The following is an 18,058-nucleotide window of genomic DNA, read 5'->3' as shown; positions in this document are numbered from 1 at the left end:
GCTACATCCTACCACCAGGTTCGCATCATTGGGTTTCTCTCTAGATCCTAGCCAAGCCCCTTTGTCCCCAGGACTGCCCTGCTGACTAGTTCCCCAATTTCAGGGAGCCCTGCCATTTCCCGATCCTTTCACCACAAAACAGAACTCAGACCTGCCACTCTCCTGCCTAAAGCCCTGCGGTGGTATCCCATTGCCCTGGGGATGACACGACCCCACCAGGTCTGTACACCCTGCCCACGCTGGGCCACCCTGTCCTGTGACCGCCTCCACCACGCCCCCGCTGTTAGCTCTTTGTCCTGCCTCTGCGTCTTTGCACACCCAGAGCACAGCTGCCTTCTCTCCGCCCTCGTCCAACTCCTCATCCTTGAGGAGAGGCCTTGGCAAGCTTCCTTTATCCCCAGTCTCTCGTAGTGCGGTTAGCGATACAGGTTATGTGTATTTACTATTTGTCTTTCCCCGGAATGTCAGCTCCGCGGAAGGCAGACACGGCGTCTGTTTTGCTCTCCATCCCGACCCCCCCCCCGACCCCCCCCACGCCGCGCACAGTGCCGGCGTTCAGCGGGTGCCCGGCGGCGCCTTTTGCCGAATTGCGATTTACAGGCGAGCAGCCGGAGGCTGGTGATCCGTCCGCTGTGGAGTCGCGCTGAGCTCTCGGAGCTTCCGAGGGGCCTGGCAGACAGGCGGCCGAAGTCAGAGGCGTGGGGAAAGCGTTCCGGGTTTCCAGCGCTCGCGTGGGCCCGGGAGCGCTCAGCGTCGCCAGGGGTTGCGGGTGTCGGTGCCACGGCCGCAGCTCCCCACGCTCCCTCCGGGGGCGGGCACGTACCGAGCCACGCCCACGCCCGCCGGGAGGGGCCTGGGGCGCGCGGCAATCCCAGAGCGGACTGGCCGAGTGGTGCAAGGGGCGGGCTCTCGGGGCCCCGCCCCCCCGCGCGCCCGCCCTACAAGCGCCCAGAGGGGCCTCGCCGGGCCTGAAAGACCTGGCGGATTGCGTCCGAGCTCCGGTGCGCGGGGGTTGTGGCCCTGGCGGGGGAGGGCGGTTGCTCTAGGTACCGGGCCCCGGCCTGCCCCACCCCAGTTCCCTCAGCACACGAAAACTGGGAGGCTTAGGCCCGGCGGCAAGGGTAGGGCAAACTCGCCTCCTCCCCGTCCGCCCCTCGAAACTTCTGAGGTCTTCCCAGGTAAGACGGGCTGCCCTCTCCACGCCCCTATCCTGGGAGTGCTCGCGGGTCACCTCTGGGTGGAAGCTAGTGTCACAGGGCAGGGGGAAAACCTCCGTCTGTAGGAAGGAAATCCCTCGGGTTACCCGAGCGCCCACAGTCTCCGGGGTGCCCTAGGAGGTCTGCTTCTCCACCCCCCCCCCCCCATGAAGTCCCAGTTCCCGCGGGGACAAAGGCCAGTGGTCCCGAACTAACTCCGGTGGAGCTGGGAAGGCCGGGAAGCCTGAAGTCCACCCGGAGCTGCTTTTAGTGGGTGATGTCGGGCGTTTTCCTTCCAACACCACCCACTTAAACTCACTGGCCTTTCCCCTCCAGCAAGAATCCTTCTGACCCTTGGATGTACAGTCGGGGTGGGGAGGGGAGAGGCCCTTGGGAGCTGATGATCCCGCAGGAGGACAGGCACTGGGCAGAGGGTCAGACAGTTTGGGAAGGGGTTTTCGGGTGTCCCAGCCAGCTTCCTACCTTGTGTTCAAAGGCCAGCATGTACAATATGTAAATGTGTAAAATATCAGGGGGGCCTGCCCAGGCTGGTGTGTATAATGCGCATGACCACACTAGTGTCCAAACTCTCAGGCCCCCCTGCCCTCACCCTTGCGCCTAGAGAGGAGCCCTGGGAGGAGCGCTGGGTGAAACCCGGCGTCTGGAGGGCTTCTGCCTTAGGGGAGGAGACCCAGGCCCACTTGGGCCTGGCCTTGTTCAGGACTCCTTAGCGGTGAGGGGGTGGACCTGGGCTGAGCCCGTGTCCTCCAGGGCCAGCCGGGTCTTTGGCAGTGAAATGAAGAAGCCAGGGTCCAGACACAGGCAGTGAGCAGACTGTTGGTGGGGGTGTTTAGGGAACCACAAAGTGACTTGCTCCCAGGAGGGTATACAAGTTCCATGGCCTTGATTTTCTCTTTGAGTGTATGGAACACCTGAAGGAACATGTCTGCCCAGAGCTGCCCCGTGCTGGGCCATGAAAAGACAGCCCCTCTTCAGCCTTTCTGTTCCTTCAGGAACTGGTCTTTTTGGGTTATGTTCCATGTGTGTCCCCTCAGGGGCCAGTCATGGAAGGCCAGCTCTCAGGCTGTCTAGTGAGGGAGGCTGCCTGCCCCTCTCCCTCCTGCAGGTAGGGAGGAGGTTCAGGGTGAGTCACACTCTAGTGGCCCCCTTATCCGAACTGCCATTATGGAAACATGGCTGTGGAGATCCACCCTTGATATGACTATGATGACTCAAAAAATGGCCTGTTTTATTTGTAATCTCTGTGAAGCAATGCTGGGGCAATGTCCTTGCTCTGATCAGAGCCCACATGGCTCCTGTATTTCTGAAGCATGACCTCTTAACAGCTTTGGCATAAATGTGGCTTCCTTGCTTTTCAGTAGATTCCTAACAGCCCCTTGTTTGTGTTATTAGAGAAAAATCATCCTGTGGTCAGGCTGGTGTCCTTGGCAGAGAAAGTAGGATTGACTGAGAAAATACAAGTGTAAACCAGATTGTGTGTGCGTGTGTGTGTGTGTGGGGGGGGGCAAAGGTAAAATATAGGAGTTGCTGGACATGTAGGAGTTGTTTTCGTGGATGTTCTTTTATTTATTTTTATTTTGAGAGAGTGTGTGCGTGTGCTCATGTGCAAGCAGGAGAGGGGCGGGGGGGGGGCGGGGGGGGGGAGAGAATCCCAAGCAGGCACGGCACCATCAGAGCGGAGCCTGACATGGGGCTTGAACTCACGAACCCTGAGATCTTGACCTGACCTGAAACCAAGAGTCAGACATTCAAGGACGCTCAACCGACTGAGTCACCCAGGAGCCCCTGGACGTTCTCTTATGCTGACATTCCTGAGTCTTGACAGATTTCGTTAAGAGTCTCTGGGGTCTCTCCCTTGGCTTGATGTTCGGTTCAGAATCAGACGGTGGGATTGGCAGTTCTTCAAACAGTTGAATCTAGAATTGCCCGACACCTAGCAATCCCACTCCTAGGGATATGTACTCGAGAGAATTAAAAACAAGTATCCACACAAAAACTTTTACACAGATGTTCATAGCAGCGTTGTTCGTAACAGCCACCAGGTGGAACCAACCCAAATGTCCATCAACTGACAGATGGCGAAACAAAATGTGGTATCTTCGTACGATGGAATGTTAACCATAAGAAGGAATGAAGGGGCACCTGGGGGGCTCAGTCGGTTAAGCGTTCGGCTCTTGATTTCGGCTCAGGTCATGATCTCACGGTTCATGGGATGGAGCCCTGTGTCAGGCTGTGCCCTGACAGCGTAGAGCCTGCTTAGGATTCTCTCTCTCCCCCTCTCTCTCTGCCCCTCCCCTGCTTGTGCTCGCTCGCTCTCTGTGTCTCAAAATAAATAAACATGAAAAATAAAAAAAGGAGAAGGATTGACATGGCAATGCATGCTACAGTTTGGACGACTCTTGAAAACACTATGCAAAGTGAAAGAAGCCAGTCACAAAAGGTATGGAATAGGCAGTCTATAGAGACCGAAAGATTAGTGGTTGCCAGCGGCTGGAGGGAGGGGGGGACGGGGAGTGAGTGCTAATGGGTAAGAGGTTATTTTGGGGTGATGCAGATGTTCTGGAATTAGGTCATAGGGATGGTTGCACAACTTTATGAATGTACTAGAAACCGCTGAATTGTATACTTCAAAATTTTATAATATATGAATATCTCAACTTAAAAAAATAAATGGTAGGAGGCCTGCCCTGCTTTTAAACTCTTATTATTTCTGTAAAAATGACATACCCAGTTAAAAATATTCCACAAATACATGGGGCACCTGGGTGGCTCAGTTGGTTGACTTCGGCTTGGGTCTCAATGGTTTGTGAGTCTGAGCCCCACAGTGGGCTCTGCTCTGACAGCAAGGAGCCTGCCTCAGATCCTCTGTCTCCCTCTCTCTCTCCCCCTCCCTTGCCTCTCAAAAATAAATAAACATTAAAACAATATTTACAACACACACACAAAAAGTTCGAAGAAGAAAGTAAAAACATCACCTGGTGACCACTGTTAGCATTCTGGCTCAGAGTGCAGTTCTGGTCAGAGCGTTGAGGATTGAACTTGGACAAATTATTGAACTTGTTTCCAAAATGGGGACAAAACCCCACACCTGTTCAACACGGAGATACGGATAAAAGCACAAAGAGTTCTCGCTGATGTGATCATTACGTGTCTGTGCGTCTGTGTCTGATTTGCACACACCGTGGGATTAGGCTTCGCATGCCTATTACCTAACTTTTTATGGATAGCCTTTTTCTCCCCCCTAAGACTTTATGTTTTTATTTTTTTATTTATTATTAAAATTTTTTTTTTTTAAGTTTACGTATTTATTTTGAGAGAGAGAGAGGGAGCGAGCAGGGGAAGAGCAGAGAGAGAGGGAGAAAGAGAAAATCCCAAGCAGGCTCAGCACCGTCAGTGAAGAGCCCGATGCGGGGCTTGAACTCACGAACCGCCGAGTCCATGACCTGAGCCGAAACCAAGAGTTGAGCGCTCAACCGACTGAGCCACCCAGGTGCCCCTAAGACTTTATGTTTTTAGAGTGGTGTTAGGGCACAGCAAAGTAGAGGGGAGGGTGCAGAGATTTCCCCCGTGCCCCCTGCCCCTACACAAATATGGCTTCTCCCATTGGCAACACCACTTTTCCAGAGTGATACATTTCTTAGAGTTGATAAACCTGCATTGACATAATCATCCAGAGGCCATAGGGTTAACTCTTGGTTCTGTACATTCTATGGGTGGGGACTAGCCATGGACAGAATTTTCATGTGAAAAATCATCACTCTAAAAACAAATGGCTCCAGAATATTCCATCGTATGGGTGTATAATAGTGTCGTCTGCCATTTATGGAGGTTTCCATTGATTGATGGCATCTCCCATTTATTGAGGCCGTTTGCGCAGCCATCCTGCTATGTTAGCACATATAATTCAGCCTACACTTTTTGACCACCTTTAGGCTATGTAGCTGGGAAGGCAGGTCTATGACCTAAGCCCCTGGTTTCGGCACGCTGCAAATTAAGTTGTGCCTAGCAGGGTCTAGCTGTCCTTGGGGCTATGGGAGAATTGGCATTAGAATAGCCAAGGGAGGGTCGGCGTGGCGTGTGGGAGAGTGTTGGGGAGGGGAGGCTGCTGGGGAGGAAAGGTGGAATGGGCTGGGGAGCTGCCAGCCTCCAGTCCCCAAGTGGGAGTGTCAGAGGCTAGGGGAGGGGTACAGATTCCAGGAGAGGCCTCAGGCGGTTTGGATTGTAAAAGAGCTTCCTCTTCCCTGGCGCAGCTTTGGCAGCCCCTCCTAGGCCTGGCTCTGCCCTCGGGCCCCTACTGGGAGCTCCTACTGGGAGCTCTGGGGAAGCAATTTACTTTTATTGAGGGGTGTACCTAGTTGGGCAAGGCCAAGGTTAGGCTTCCTTTGGGGAAGCCAGTTGATGATCTGGGGGGTCTGAGGGAGCAGAGATTCAACTCCTTGGCCAGCCCACTGTCCGTCAGGCTTATGCTGGGGTTGCTGGACTTTCTGCCCTGGGAAGGAGATTCTGGCCTAAGCTTTTCTTTGGTGGTGAAGGCCCCTGGCCCCGGCTGTTTTTCAAGGCTCCTCCTTGAGCTGCCCTGCGTGGTCCAGTGTGACCCAGCCCTTCCCAACAAGCTGTGTATCCTCTCTAGGGCCTGTGCCCTACTTGGAGGCAGAGTTCTCTGGTTTTTGTCCGACCTCCTTGCTGACTGCTGGCCCCAAGAGTAGGCTGGCACAGAGGGGGCTGTGTTGAAGGGGGCCGGTGAAATGTATCTCTTCCATAGCTTGCCTCACTGTCTGCCACATTCACAGGCCCTGCTCGGCTTCTGGTATCCTCTCCTGGCCTCTGGCTGGGTTCCTGGGCCCTCTTGGGTCCTGGCCTTGGGAGATATTCTCCTTCTGGCCCAGTTGGCAGATTCAGACTGATGAACACACAGGGGCCAACTCTGGACAGCCTTTCTGAGGGCCTGGAACAGTGAAGGTGGCGCTGCATGCTGGGGATTTGTCTTGGTCACAGCCCTGCTGAGGACTCAGTTTCTTCATCTGTAAAATGGGTGGGATGTACAATCCTTGATGCACTGGGAACCATTCAGCCAATGAGAAATAAAGTTAAATCTCTAATGATTTCCTGTGCCAAAGCTACCGGCTCTGCCGGAGCTGGTTCTGTCTCCCCCAGGGGAGAAATGAGGCAGCGGGGATTTGAATGCCAATGAGAACGGTGCCTGGAGGTCCATCCAACCTTAAACTGCCTTCATAAGTAGGGGAAGATCCACGTCTTGGAAACTTACATGTGCAAGGACATTTCAGGGTGTCCCCTCCCATTACAGGCCCAGAGAGGGGAGGGGTTGTGCCCCAGGCCACACAGATGTTGCAGGGACGTGTAGTGGCCTTCCAGCTGCCTGTAGTGCTGAGAGGGTCCCAGATGGCCTGGAACGTGCTTCCCCATCGAGCCTTTTGACAGCTTGCTGTCTGTCCTTCAAAGTTGCCCGGAGTTCCAGTTTCTTACTTCTCTGCCTCGCCTCCCCCTGCTTCCCCAAAACACCCCTTCCCTGAAGCCCACAGCAGCTGTTGGCCTCTCCTGCTGCTTTCTGCGTGCAGCTTTTGTGTAAGCTTTTGTTTCTTTCCTCAGCATTTCTCTCCGGCAGCCTGGCTTATTTCTGCCTCTCCTTGGAGCCTGGCTCAGGCCAGGAGCTTTGCTTGCCTGTTGCCCCTGAGCCAGCATCTCCCGGCAGGATGCTCTCAGGATCTCAGCTGCAGTCAGGACTGCTCCCCACAAGGCTCCCACCCAAGGGAGCCCAGAGGCCTGGACCAGGAGCGCCCTTCTCCGGGGCTAAGCTGCTCTGGAGACCAGGCCCCTCGCCACAGCCCCAGGCCAGCCCCTCAGCTCTCCATGGAGGCACCAGGTGACCCAGGCCCTTGGGAGGGTGAGCCTCAGGGACAGCCTCCCAGACTGGCTGGGAGAGCTCAGGTAAACTGCTCTCTTCTTCTTTTTCCTTTGTGCTCAGTGGTTCGGTGCCTAGTGACCCCTGCCTCGGAAGTCCTCTAGCGTCCGCTTCAGTTCTGTGCCAAGCAGTGTGTCCCGAATCTCAGCTCCTCAGGGATTCAACCATAGTTGGTTCTCAGTCTGCCGGGAGCTGGTCAGGCTGCCCCAGTCCACGTGTGGGCGTCAGGGGCACACTCGGCCTGCAGATCTGGCTTCCACCCTCTGCGGATGCTCTCACAGATGACCTGTCCCAGGCAGGGAGCAGGACCTCGCACCCCACTCCCTCTGACCGGAGTCTGCATGATGAGTGCTTCTCCCTCACCCTCCCTCCCTCACCTACCAGCAGGTGTTCTTCCTGCCCCCCTGGGGGATGTTGCTCAGCCATCTTGGAGCGCCTCTGCTGTCCCAGGAATGCTGGGGGCGGGGGTGACTTGCCTACCGCAGGCCCCTTTTCATGACCCCAATCATACCACACCCTGTTTGCACCTTGATTGTCATAACCTGCTAACTGATCTCCTTAGAGACCTGGGGTTCTCCCTCCTTAGATCTGGGGTTCAAGGCGGTGACCCGTGAGCCGGGCAGAATCGGTGTCCGCTTGGTGCAGTGCTTAAAGAATTTTGCTTAGTTCTTTTAACGTGGTCTGTGCGTGCCAGTTCCCCACGGGCATGCCCACCGCTTCTCGTTGCTGTGTGCCTGCCTAGCGTCGCTTATCGACATCATCCACCTCACCCTCTGAGTCTGCAAGTCCTGCCTTTACAAGGGCAGGGATGGTGTCCGTCTGTCTGTCTGTCTGTCTGTGATTACTGCGTCCACAGCACAGAGCGTGCCCCAAAGCAGCAACTCAGTTAATGCATGTTGCTGAGTGGACAACTATACTGAGTGAAAAAAGTGCACAACAATTTGGTTAATGTGGGCAAAAAGTAATATTGAGGGTGCACAGAATATCTCTGGAAGAATTCAGATAAACTCGGTAATAGCGGCTGCCTTGGAGGAGGGAGCTGGGTGGTTGGGGAATGGGATGGAATTAGGATACACCTTGTTCCTCTGGAATTTAATTCAAATGCCACAACATTGCAATTTCATTAATAGACAGTTACATACTTTAGAAAGATCAAGTCCCCGGGTGCCTGGCTGGCTCATTTGGTAGAGTACGTGACTCTTGATCTTGGGGTTGTGAGTTTGAGCCCCATGTCAGGTGTAGAGTTTATAAAAAAAAAAAAAAAAAGGAAATAAAAAGATCAAATCTTGGCATTTGGGGACTTTCTTGCTGTGGACCACCCCTGCCCTCCCAGCTCTTGAGGCCCCTGACCCTAATGTGGTGTCTCCTCCTATCCCAGGAGCACCCGGTCTGAGATGGGGTCCCAGGTCTCCGTGGACGTGGGAGCTGTGAACGTGGTGGTCGTGGGTGGGGGCTTCGGTGGGATCGCCGCCGCCAGCCAGCTGCAGGCTCTGAACATCCCCTTCGTGCTGGTGGACATGAAGGACTCCTTCCACCACAACGTCGCAGCCCTCCGGGCCTCCGTGGAAAGCGGTAATAGCCTCTTTTCTGGGGCTTTCTTTGTGCAAACGGTCTTGTTAACCACTCTGGGTCTGGAGGGGTTTTCTCCACTTAGGGCAAGGCCTGAATTCTGCCTTTAGACAAATTCCAGAGATTCTTAAGAAGGTCACTGGCCTTAAGCAGCGCCCGTAGCAAGGCTGCAGAAGTAAGAGCTGGAAACTTCCCTGAGGACCTGGTGAGGCCCAGGCTGGTGCTTTTAGGGGGTGGTGGTATTCCGGGAATACCACTGACTCGGCTGTTTGGCCAAGGATACCCCTCAGGAAAGGTTCTGAGTTTTTGTGGCCTCCTATGGGCAGCTGACTTTTACTCTGTGACCTCCTCTGTGTCCATTCCCCAGGGTTTGCCAAAAAGACGTTCATTTCCTACTCGGAGACCTTTAAGGAAAACTTCCGGCAGGGGCTGGTAGTAGAGGTGGACCTCCAGAATCAGACGGTGCTGCTCGAGGATGGCGAGGTGAGCGTCCTGGGGGCTGACCCGACCCTCAGCTGGCTTCGGGAGGCCCCCCACCCCCACCCCGGGGGCTGCGGCTGCTGGTGGGGAAGAACGCGGCCGGTCTCAAGGGCTGAGAGAGTCATCTGTGGCCCCTACGTGGTGCCGGGTGGACAGCAGATGCCTCATAAGCAACGACCTGACTACAGCGGCCACAAGAGTGTGGTGGCACTTCTCCTCAGCCTTTCCTGTACGCCACGCACCGTCTTCAGCCTTCCTGAGTCGCACTTCGTGCCCACCATGACTGTGAGGGCGGTGGTATAGCCTCACTTTACAGGGAGGTTGGTTAAGCGGCTCGCCCAAGATCCCACCCCTTGTAAGAGACTCAGCCAGGACTTGAACCCAGGCTGTTTCACCCCAGGGTCTACGCTCTGAAAGCTGGGGTCCCAGACCAGGCCCGGGCCCGGCCAGCCTGTGGGGGCGCTCCAGGCTGTGTAGACTGGGTCATGTAGGTGTACACGTGATCCCACATCCCCCGGATTGGGAGGTGACTGGGGCAGAGGTCTTCGCTCGTGTCTGCAACCCCCAGCCCCGGCCTGGTACCTGCAGTGACCAGAGGTCCCTCAGTGAGCTGCCGTGTGTCATATTAAGGGTCACCTCCAGTCTGGCCCTCTGCTCTATTCAAAGCTCAGGGGGGACTGGAGAGAGGGGACTCCGTCTCTGTCCTCAGTGATTTAGTGTGACTCGGGCTTTCTTGAATTAATTTTCGGGCTGGGGAATCTCTTGGTTGGAAAGATGACCGAGTCTCCTTGTCCTGTGGTTTGGGCCACAGGGAAGGGGCTGAGTGGGACACAGCCCCTCCGTTCTCCCTTCCCCCAGAGCAGCTCTGGTTTTGTCAGCTTTATGTATTTAGGCTCCAAACAATTTCCCTCTTTCCCTCCCTCCCTCCCTCCCCCCCCCTTTTTTTTTGGCTTGTAAAATCCCTAGGAAATTCTAAACTGACTCCACATGGGAAATTCGAGTCCTGCTTATCTCCACAAGTAGTTTCCTGTCCCTGCTTACCTGCCCGCTGCATGGGGGTGCATCCCTCCCGTTTCTGTGGGGGGGGGAGGAGGCTCTGGCAGGAGGTACAGGCCACTTCCTTAGGTGTATCCCGGGGTTCTGGTGCTACCCCGTGGCTGGGCAGTGTCGTGATTTTGCTCCTTTCAGAGGAGGGCGGCCTCAGTGTGCCCAGAGGGGCCTCCCCGACCTGGTGCCTCTTGCCCAGCGGCCTGATGGCATTCACTAGTAGTCCGGGGCTGCCCTCACTTCCTTTCCCTTGCTCCCTACAGGCCCTGCACTTCTCACATCTTATCCTGGCTACTGGCAGCACCGCGCTCTTTCCGGGCAAGTTTAACCGGGTGGCCAGCCGGGAGGTTGCTATCCAGGCCTACGAGGACATGGTGAAGCAGGTGAGCCGCCCGTTGGCCAGGGCGGGCTAGCGAGGGCCAGGTGGACCCCCGGGAGGGTGGGACCACTATGGAGAGCCCCGGGCGCAGCCGTGAAGGTGGGGCGTTACTAGGGAGAGACTCCCTGGGGGGAGGCCTTTGTTCCTGTCATCGAAGTCTGGACATGGGCACCCCAGACCTCACGCAGTGACTGGTGTGGGTCCCCGACTTGTCTCTGTTGGGGTCCCGTTTGCACAAGGCTTTGTGTTTCACAGAGCGGGCTCGGATCCATGATCGCAGGCAGCTTTCACTGAGAGGTGGGCGGGTGGGGTCCGGCACCACTGGGGTGAGGAGTGGAGACCCAGAGAAGGATCCCGAGGCGGCTGCTACCGCGTGACTGTGGCCAGGCCCTGCCCTCTCTGCCCAGCCGCTGAGGAGCTTGGGGAACCTCTCTCGCGTATTCAGGGACAGACGTGAGTGTCAGGGTCGGGATCCCGGCTGTGAACTCAGGCAGACCTGGGCCGCGGTCACCTGCCCCTGGGCCGCGGTCACCTGCCCCTTGGGGCTGATGCAAGAATCGAGGGAGCAGACGCAGGGAGATGGCCGGCCCCGTGGAAGCACATTTGAATCCCAGACTCGGAAAGCCTTCTGTTCTCTTCTCGGGGCCAAGGGGCCCACGCCCTGGCCGAGCCACGGGGCGGACTGGGTCTGAGGGCGCGTGTTACACTTCCTTCCGCTGCAGGTCCGGCGCTCGTGGTCCGTGGTGGTGGTGGGAGGCGGCTCTGCCGGAGTGGAGATGGCGGCAGAGATTAAAACCGAATTCCCTGAGAAAGAGGTGGGCGTGCGGCCTTGTCTTTGCACTCGGGGCCCAGCTTCTCTGCACATCGGCCTGGGTGGCGGTGCTCTGTGAACTTGGAGCGCGAACGCGTGTTTCCGCGCCCTGCTCTCTGCCGTGGGGCGTCCCCTCGAGTTCCTCTCTCGAGAACCAGGGCCGGTGAGGGGTCCCGCCCTCCGGTCCAGCCAGGAGGCGTGAGGTGAACTCCCGTGTCCCCTGCCGTGTTCCAGCCTCTTGAGATACAAACGTAGACCTTGGTTCCCTCTTTTTGCCGGCCCGCAAAGACCCCTGCGGTGGGTGTTCCGTGTGAGGCAGGCAGCGGCTGTTTGGTCTTCAGGAGACCGTGGGCCTGGCCCTGGGTGGCTCCGAGAAAGGAACCTCACTGGCCGTGCTGGGGAAGGACTGGCCAGCACCCCCGCCCGGGGACGGTGGCCTTGTTCCCTTTTACTGATGGAGGGGTGGAGAAGCTGCCTGGTCCCCTGGAGAGAAATAGGACACCCTGGCGGGATGTAGAGGCTCGGCTGAGGGCTGAGTGGTGGTGGGTGATTATGGGACCTCGATGCAAGAGCTTGCTTGCAGCTGATGCCGGACCAGCTTTCGAGAGCCACATGGGCCCTGTGGCTGTTCTTTTTCCCTAAGGAAGGGCTGGTTGGCTTTGAAAAGTAAGATCAATATGGACGAATTGAATTACATGGCTGTTCTGCGGCAAATTATTGGTAATTATTATGAGCGATTGATGTAAAAGTTTGTTAATTTTGATTTATGGGGTAAAGACCAGTCTGAGGTAGTTAAGTCAGTCAGTATGGCTTCCGTATGTTTATAACGGGTGGACAAATCCAGGTAATACTGGCCACCCTTTATTTGGCACTCAGTATGTGCTTCATACCTGTTTTCCCGGTTCATCATTACAAATGTGCTAGGAACGGGAGTGGATCCCTGTTTGACGGACTCTTTGGGAAGTGTAGATTGGGTATCTGAGATGAGGCTTCAACTCAGGCAGTCTGACTTTAAAGCCCAAGCTTCCGGGGTGCCTGGGTGGCTCAGTCGGTTAAGCGTCTGACTTCGGCTCAGGTCATGATCTCACGGTTCGTGAGTTCGAGCCCCGCACCGGGATCTGTGCTGACGGGTCAGAGCCTGGAGGCTGCTTCGGATTCTGTGTCTCCCTCTCTGCCCCTCCCCCTCTGCTCTGTCTCTGTCTCTCTCAAAACTAAACAAACGTTAAAAAAAATTTTTTTAAAGCCCAAACTTTGAGCATCATTCGGGGCTGCCCCCCACTTCCCTGTGCTCACCCAGACAGCAAGGAGACGTGCCTGGGAGTGCCAGTTTTAGAACCAACTTTAATGTCAGTGTCAGCCTGAGTTGTAGTTAGAATGTCAATGGTTTATATATAGACTATAATTATAGGTGCCCGAGGTTGCCTGAAAATCGTTTTCCACGTGGCCCCGGGAGCGGGGTGGGGTATGGAGCACTGGTACATTCTGAAAGAGTCTTAGGCCAGGCGATGTGGGCTCCAGCTCAGCTCGCTGTGATCTGGTTCCGGCATTGGGCAGATGACTTCTCCAGGGCCTCAGTTTCCTCACTTGTAAACTGGCGGTTGGCGAGGAGGTAGAAGAGATAGACTGATGGCATTTTTAAGCCTCTTCGTGTGAACAGGAGACTCAGTGGCTCCTTCTCTGCTCTGTGGTCATTTGTCCCAGGTCACTCTCATCCACTCCCACGTGGCCCTTGCCGACAAGGAGCTCCTGCCCTGTGTCCGGCAGGAAGCGAAGGAGATCCTGCTCCAGAAAGGCGTGCGGCTGCTGCTGAGTATGTGTGCAAGTCCCCCCGCCGCCCTGCCCCTCTGCCTGGCCCCGTGAGATGTGCCCAGAGGCTTGGTCCCTGCCCCAGCTGGAGGACCCTCGGTGTCCTGGGGTCGAACCTTGTTGTCCAGCTGGAGGCTCTGTGTGTCTTCAGACAGGCCAGAGGCCCTGGGACTTACAGCATTCCCCTGCCACGGAGGCAGCGCTGTCCTGACTATTGCTTTGGACACAGTGCAGGTGGTACCGGTTTGCTGAACGATTTAAGAAATCACCTAAAGGATCTGACCTGAATTATGATGACTCTGTGGTAGCGAATGGTGGGGGTTTTTTTGGTTTGTATTCAGAAAGTGGTGAGGAGTGTAGCCTTTGATGAGAGCAGGAGGGGAGGGCACCACCCAGCTCGTTCAGAGAGCCGGGCCCTAACCCCTGCGCTGTGACCACTCCGTTTCCGGGGCTCAGCGTCTGCGCTTTTCACAGGGAGGCGTGACGTTCCTGCTCCATGCAGACCCCTCCCGGCTCCTGGTCCCTTTGTAACTGGCTGTGCAGTACTGTGACCACCTTTGCTTTGAGGCAGTGTGGAAAGTAGGCTGGCTTCTGGACTTTTCTTGCTTTCACCTCAGTGGTGCGCCTGGAGAGCCTTCCTGCCTGGTTAGGATGATGTAGCTGACTCTCTGGGAGGTGTGGCGGAGGTCTTCCTCAAACAGCTTTTCCCAGAACGTCTTGGGAAACTCAGTTTCACTTTTGCACGCTGCTTCGGGGAACCTTCCTCCCTTTGGATCCTCTGGGGTGGCCGGAAGTCCACGCTGCGCTTCTTGGGGCAGCAGGGTGGACTGGCAGAGGGGCAGGGGGGACGCCGGGAGCAGAGCAGTCGCCTAGTTGGGCCCCAACAGCCCAGGGCTTCCCGGGTCACCCTTGGCTTGGGCCCCAGCCCCCTGCCGGCCTCCTGCTCACAGATCTCCCTTGACAGGTGAACGGGTGAGCAACCTGGAGGAGCTGCCCCTCAACGAGTATCGAGAGTGCATCCAGGTGCACACGGACAAAGGCACAGAGGTGGCCACTAACCTGGTGATTGTCTGCAACGGTATTAGGGTCAACAGCGCCGCCTACCGCAGTGCGTTCGGTAAGCAGGGGCTGGTGCCCACTCCCCGGGCCGCCTCACCCTTCAGCCGCTGCAGGCCGAGCAGGCCTCTCCACCAGGAATCCGGTCGCCATCCCTTCCCCCTCCATCCCAACCGCTCAGGTCTCTTCTGAATGGTGACATCAGACTTTAAGTTCAAGTCTGGATCCGCTCTTGTTGTGCCTTCTTTCGTTGTGGCCGCGACTTAACCCCGGGGGTGGCCCAAGTGACGGGTCTTTCAAAATTGGAGCCCGCCCCCTTGTGGTGAGAGATGGGAGCAGGTTTCAGAGCCAAGGAAAGATCCATTGTTTCACTTTCTTGGTACCCGAAGGGGAGGAAATTCCTGGGTCAGGCCTTTTACTATTCACAGGTATGCCGTTCTCCCCAGGCCCCGATCCAAACATTTGGCCATTCAGCTTGGAATGACCATTTGGGGAGTAGAGGCAATCATGCGGCTTGAACTCTCCTGCTCACTGAAAGGTGAGAAGAGGCGGAGTCTCGGCCTCCGTGTGTGAGCCAGGGACCGTGACTCTTCCTCGGCCCCGTGATTGCTGTGTCCCCAGGTCCCTATCGTTTACTCCGTAGCACCCTTCCTGGACAAGGAGCTCCTGTTTGGGTCCTACAGGAAAGAATTGGCCAATCACAGAAGAAGGAAGCTAGTCCCGGCCATGAGTAGTGGTAGGATTGAGTGCTTATAATGCACAGAGATCCCAGAATTTTACACCCGTTGGTCTTAATGTTATATTTTCTTTTTTTTTTTTTTAATGTTTTATTTTTGAGAGGTGCAGGGGCGGACCCACGGGAGGGACAGAGAGAGAGAGGGAGACAGAGGATCCGAAGCAGGCTCTGCACCCTTAGCGCAGAGCCTGATGCAAGGCTCGGACTCACGAGTCGCGAGATGATGACTCGAGCCGAAGTCGGACGCTTAATGACTGAGCCACCCAGGCGCCACTTAATGTTACATTTTCAAAGATAATTCTTTTAAGCCCCTTAAAAAGAAAAGTTTAGCATTTTCTAGAGCCCTACATTTACTTTCAGAATCTGATCCGTGTTCAGATGGAAATTCAAGACTTGGTTAAGTTGCAGCTTGAACACTGTAAGGTAATCAGCGTTAAGCACGGTAACTTAGAGCGTCAGATGCATTATATAAGGTGGCACTTTCTGTCTTTCTGACCAGTTTCCAACCTGGAATAGTTACCTGGCCTCTGCAGGAAGAGTTCTGAGATGGGGACTTTAGGCAGACATGAATTGGGTGGCCTGCTCGCCTCCTGAGGCCGTGCCCCTGGAGGGCGGCCTAGCCGGCACCAGAGGCCATCTTCACTGTGCCCTCGCGGCCACTTGACACGGCAGCTCGGGAGCCTGGTTTCAGGGTTGGCTCTTCCTGGCAGAAAGTCATCTGGCCAGCGATGGCGCTCTGCGAGTGAACGAGTATCTCCAGGTGGAGGGCTGCAGCCACATCTATGCCATCGGTGACTGCGCAGATGTGAGGGAGCCCAAGATGGCCTACCACGCCGGCCTCCACGCCAACGTTGCCGTGGCCAACATCGTCAACGCCAGGAAACAGAGGCCCCTCAAGGCCTACAAGCCAGGTGAGGAAGCCCCAGGTACTTCTCGGTTTGCGGAGAGCTGGGTTAGACGCGGTGAAGACTTTGCAAGCTTTCGGACGAAGTGGGCCTAGAACACCCTCTCAAGGCTGGCGATGGAAGCGTCCCTCTGGAGCTCGTTAAAAATAAGTCGGGACTCGCCCGTCTTCCTAAAAGTCATGCGCGTTTCCCTGTCCTCAGACCGAAGGCCCCGGGGAGGACTGTGCTCTGGGGATGGCAGGCCCGCGAGTGGTGAGCGGGAGTCGAGCGTGTGCGCACATGTCTGCTCCACAGGCGCGCTGACGTTCCTCCTGGCCATGGGGAGAAATGACGGCGTGGGCCAGATCAGCGGCTTCTATGTGGGGCGGCTCATGGTTCGGCTGGCCAAGAGCCGGGACCTGTTCGTCTCCTCGAGCTGGAAGACCATGCGGCAGTCTCCACCCTGAGCGGGAGCTGGGCCGGCGCCAGGTGAACGGATTGCTTGACCAGAGGTACCCACCTGACAAAGGCCAAAGAGCAAAGGCTCGTTTCCTAGAGTAAGGTGCTAGTGATGGACTGACCAGAAACCCACCTTACGGAAAACCAAAACCGGGAGAGAAAGAGAGAGCCAGAGAGGGAGAGAGAGGGGCATTAGAAAAGACACCCCCTAGAGGATGCTTTCTGGGGTTGGAGAGGTCGGCTTGCAGTTGTGCTGGCTGAGGGGTTCGCCTGGTCCGGGGGAGGGCATAGCCAGCGTTCTCTACCCCGGGCTCTTCGTGTGTGTGTGTGTGTGTGTGTGTGTGTGTGTGTGTGTGTGTGAATGCACGTGTTGGCATTCAGGACTCTCAGAGCAAGAGAGAGCAGGCTCTCCTGGTGGCTGAAATCCTGTCTTATTAGGGCAGGCAGGGGAACCTGCATGGTGGGACCATCTAAGGAGTGGGATTTGGGGTCGAGATGGTCTGCACCCCGAGCCTCTCCCATCAGATCATGGGTGGGGAAGCCTGTGCATTCTTCGACACCCAGGTTGTTAATAGGAGCCTAATTTTAAACTGTTAGTCCCTGTAATCTCTAATCTTCACAAAACTTTATATATTTCCATTTCTAGGTCCCGATGATATACCATAGGTTACATTTAAGAAGAAAGAGTTAGATAAATTTCCCTCCCGGTTAGCCTATCCTAACAGTGATTTTTTCCAAAGCTAACAGGTTAAGACAGAAGCCTGGCCCGCCAGCCACTGGACATGTTAAGGAAAGGCAGCCGAGCTAACGGGACCCTTGGGTGGGTTGCCACTGGGCTGACGTTCAGGGAGCAGAGGGGGGCTCAACATGCTTCTAGGCTGCCATCACGGTCAGTTGTGCAAGGGACAAAACTCCGGCTGATGCTGGGGGTGGGGGACCCTGTGGGAACCTCTGGGGTTTTGTGCTTCTGGTTTCCTGGACAGCCCCAGTGACATTTACGTGGAGGCCCAGCCGTGTGGCAATGCCTGCCACCGACCGTGTTAAGGCACATAAAGGACTCGTCTGTCTGGGAGAAGACTTCCAGTTGGGGGGAGGGAGTTTATTTTGGAAGACGTGGGTTAAATCTCCATAATGGAAGTGGTTGGTGATCTCACTGGAATAAATTCAGGCCCGGCTCACTTTTGATGGTGGCCTCTGGGTACTTGGCCAGAGTCCTTGGGACACCAGCCTCACCAGGGTTCTGAGTGCTCCCTGTCTGGGCTATGGCCTGGGTCGGTTCCATTTGTTACCCAGGCCTAAGTGACACGCGTGCCTCTCTCCCAAAGGATGACTACCCCACCGGAGGCTTCACCCAGGGCTCCGCTCCTGTGGGCCACGGCCAACCAGGCTCCCCTTCGGGAAGCAGGACCTGCTGCCTGAGAGACAAAGGCTATTCTGTGCTGTCTGACCTGGGGACTAGCAGGGTGGGAGTCTTGGCTCATTAGTGACAGGCCTTGTCCTATTTATAACATTTTACAAGTGTCCCCCCATGGGGACTTGGTTTTTCCAAACTGAGGAAAATATTGCAATAAAAGAATATGTTGTAAGAAAGACACTGGATCTTCTGTGTTTTTTTTTTTTTCCTTTCATTTTCTTTTTCTTTAAAAAAAAAAACAAAACAAACAAAACCAAAACAAAAGCCTGAAGCAAAATCT

At 55.7% G+C, this 18,058-nt stretch overlaps 1 protein-coding gene across 2 annotated transcripts; it reads left to right on the top strand.

The window, feature by feature from the left end:
* The first annotated feature begins 936 nt into the window (after positions 1-936).
* On the top strand, positions 937-17,969 carry AIFM2 (apoptosis inducing factor mitochondria associated 2). Of its 2 annotated transcripts, none has more exons than XM_049645182.1 (10): positions 937-1,178; positions 8,516-8,709; positions 9,074-9,189; positions 10,497-10,616; positions 11,335-11,427; positions 13,125-13,233; positions 14,194-14,346; positions 15,732-15,932; positions 16,221-16,394; positions 17,690-17,969. In XM_049645182.1, exons 2-9 carry the CDS (start codon positions 8,532-8,534, stop codon positions 16,370-16,372), a joined length of 1,122 nt encoding a protein of 373 aa, XP_049501139.1. In that variant the 5' UTR covers positions 937-1,178; positions 8,516-8,531; the 3' UTR covers positions 16,373-16,394; positions 17,690-17,969. The 2 variants fall into 2 exon arrangements, with proteins under 2 accessions (XP_049501139.1, XP_049501138.1); XM_049645181.1 differs by having other exon boundaries at positions 16,221-16,417.
* The last annotated feature ends 89 nt before the right edge of the window (positions 17,970-18,058 follow it).

Source organism: Panthera uncia, chromosome D2 (genome assembly GCF_023721935.1).
Source record: "Panthera uncia isolate 11264 chromosome D2, Puncia_PCG_1.0, whole genome shotgun sequence".
NCBI classification, from domain to species: Eukaryota; Metazoa; Chordata; class Mammalia; order Carnivora; family Felidae; genus Panthera; species Panthera uncia.
This window is presented reverse-complemented; position numbering and strand designations above follow the sequence as displayed.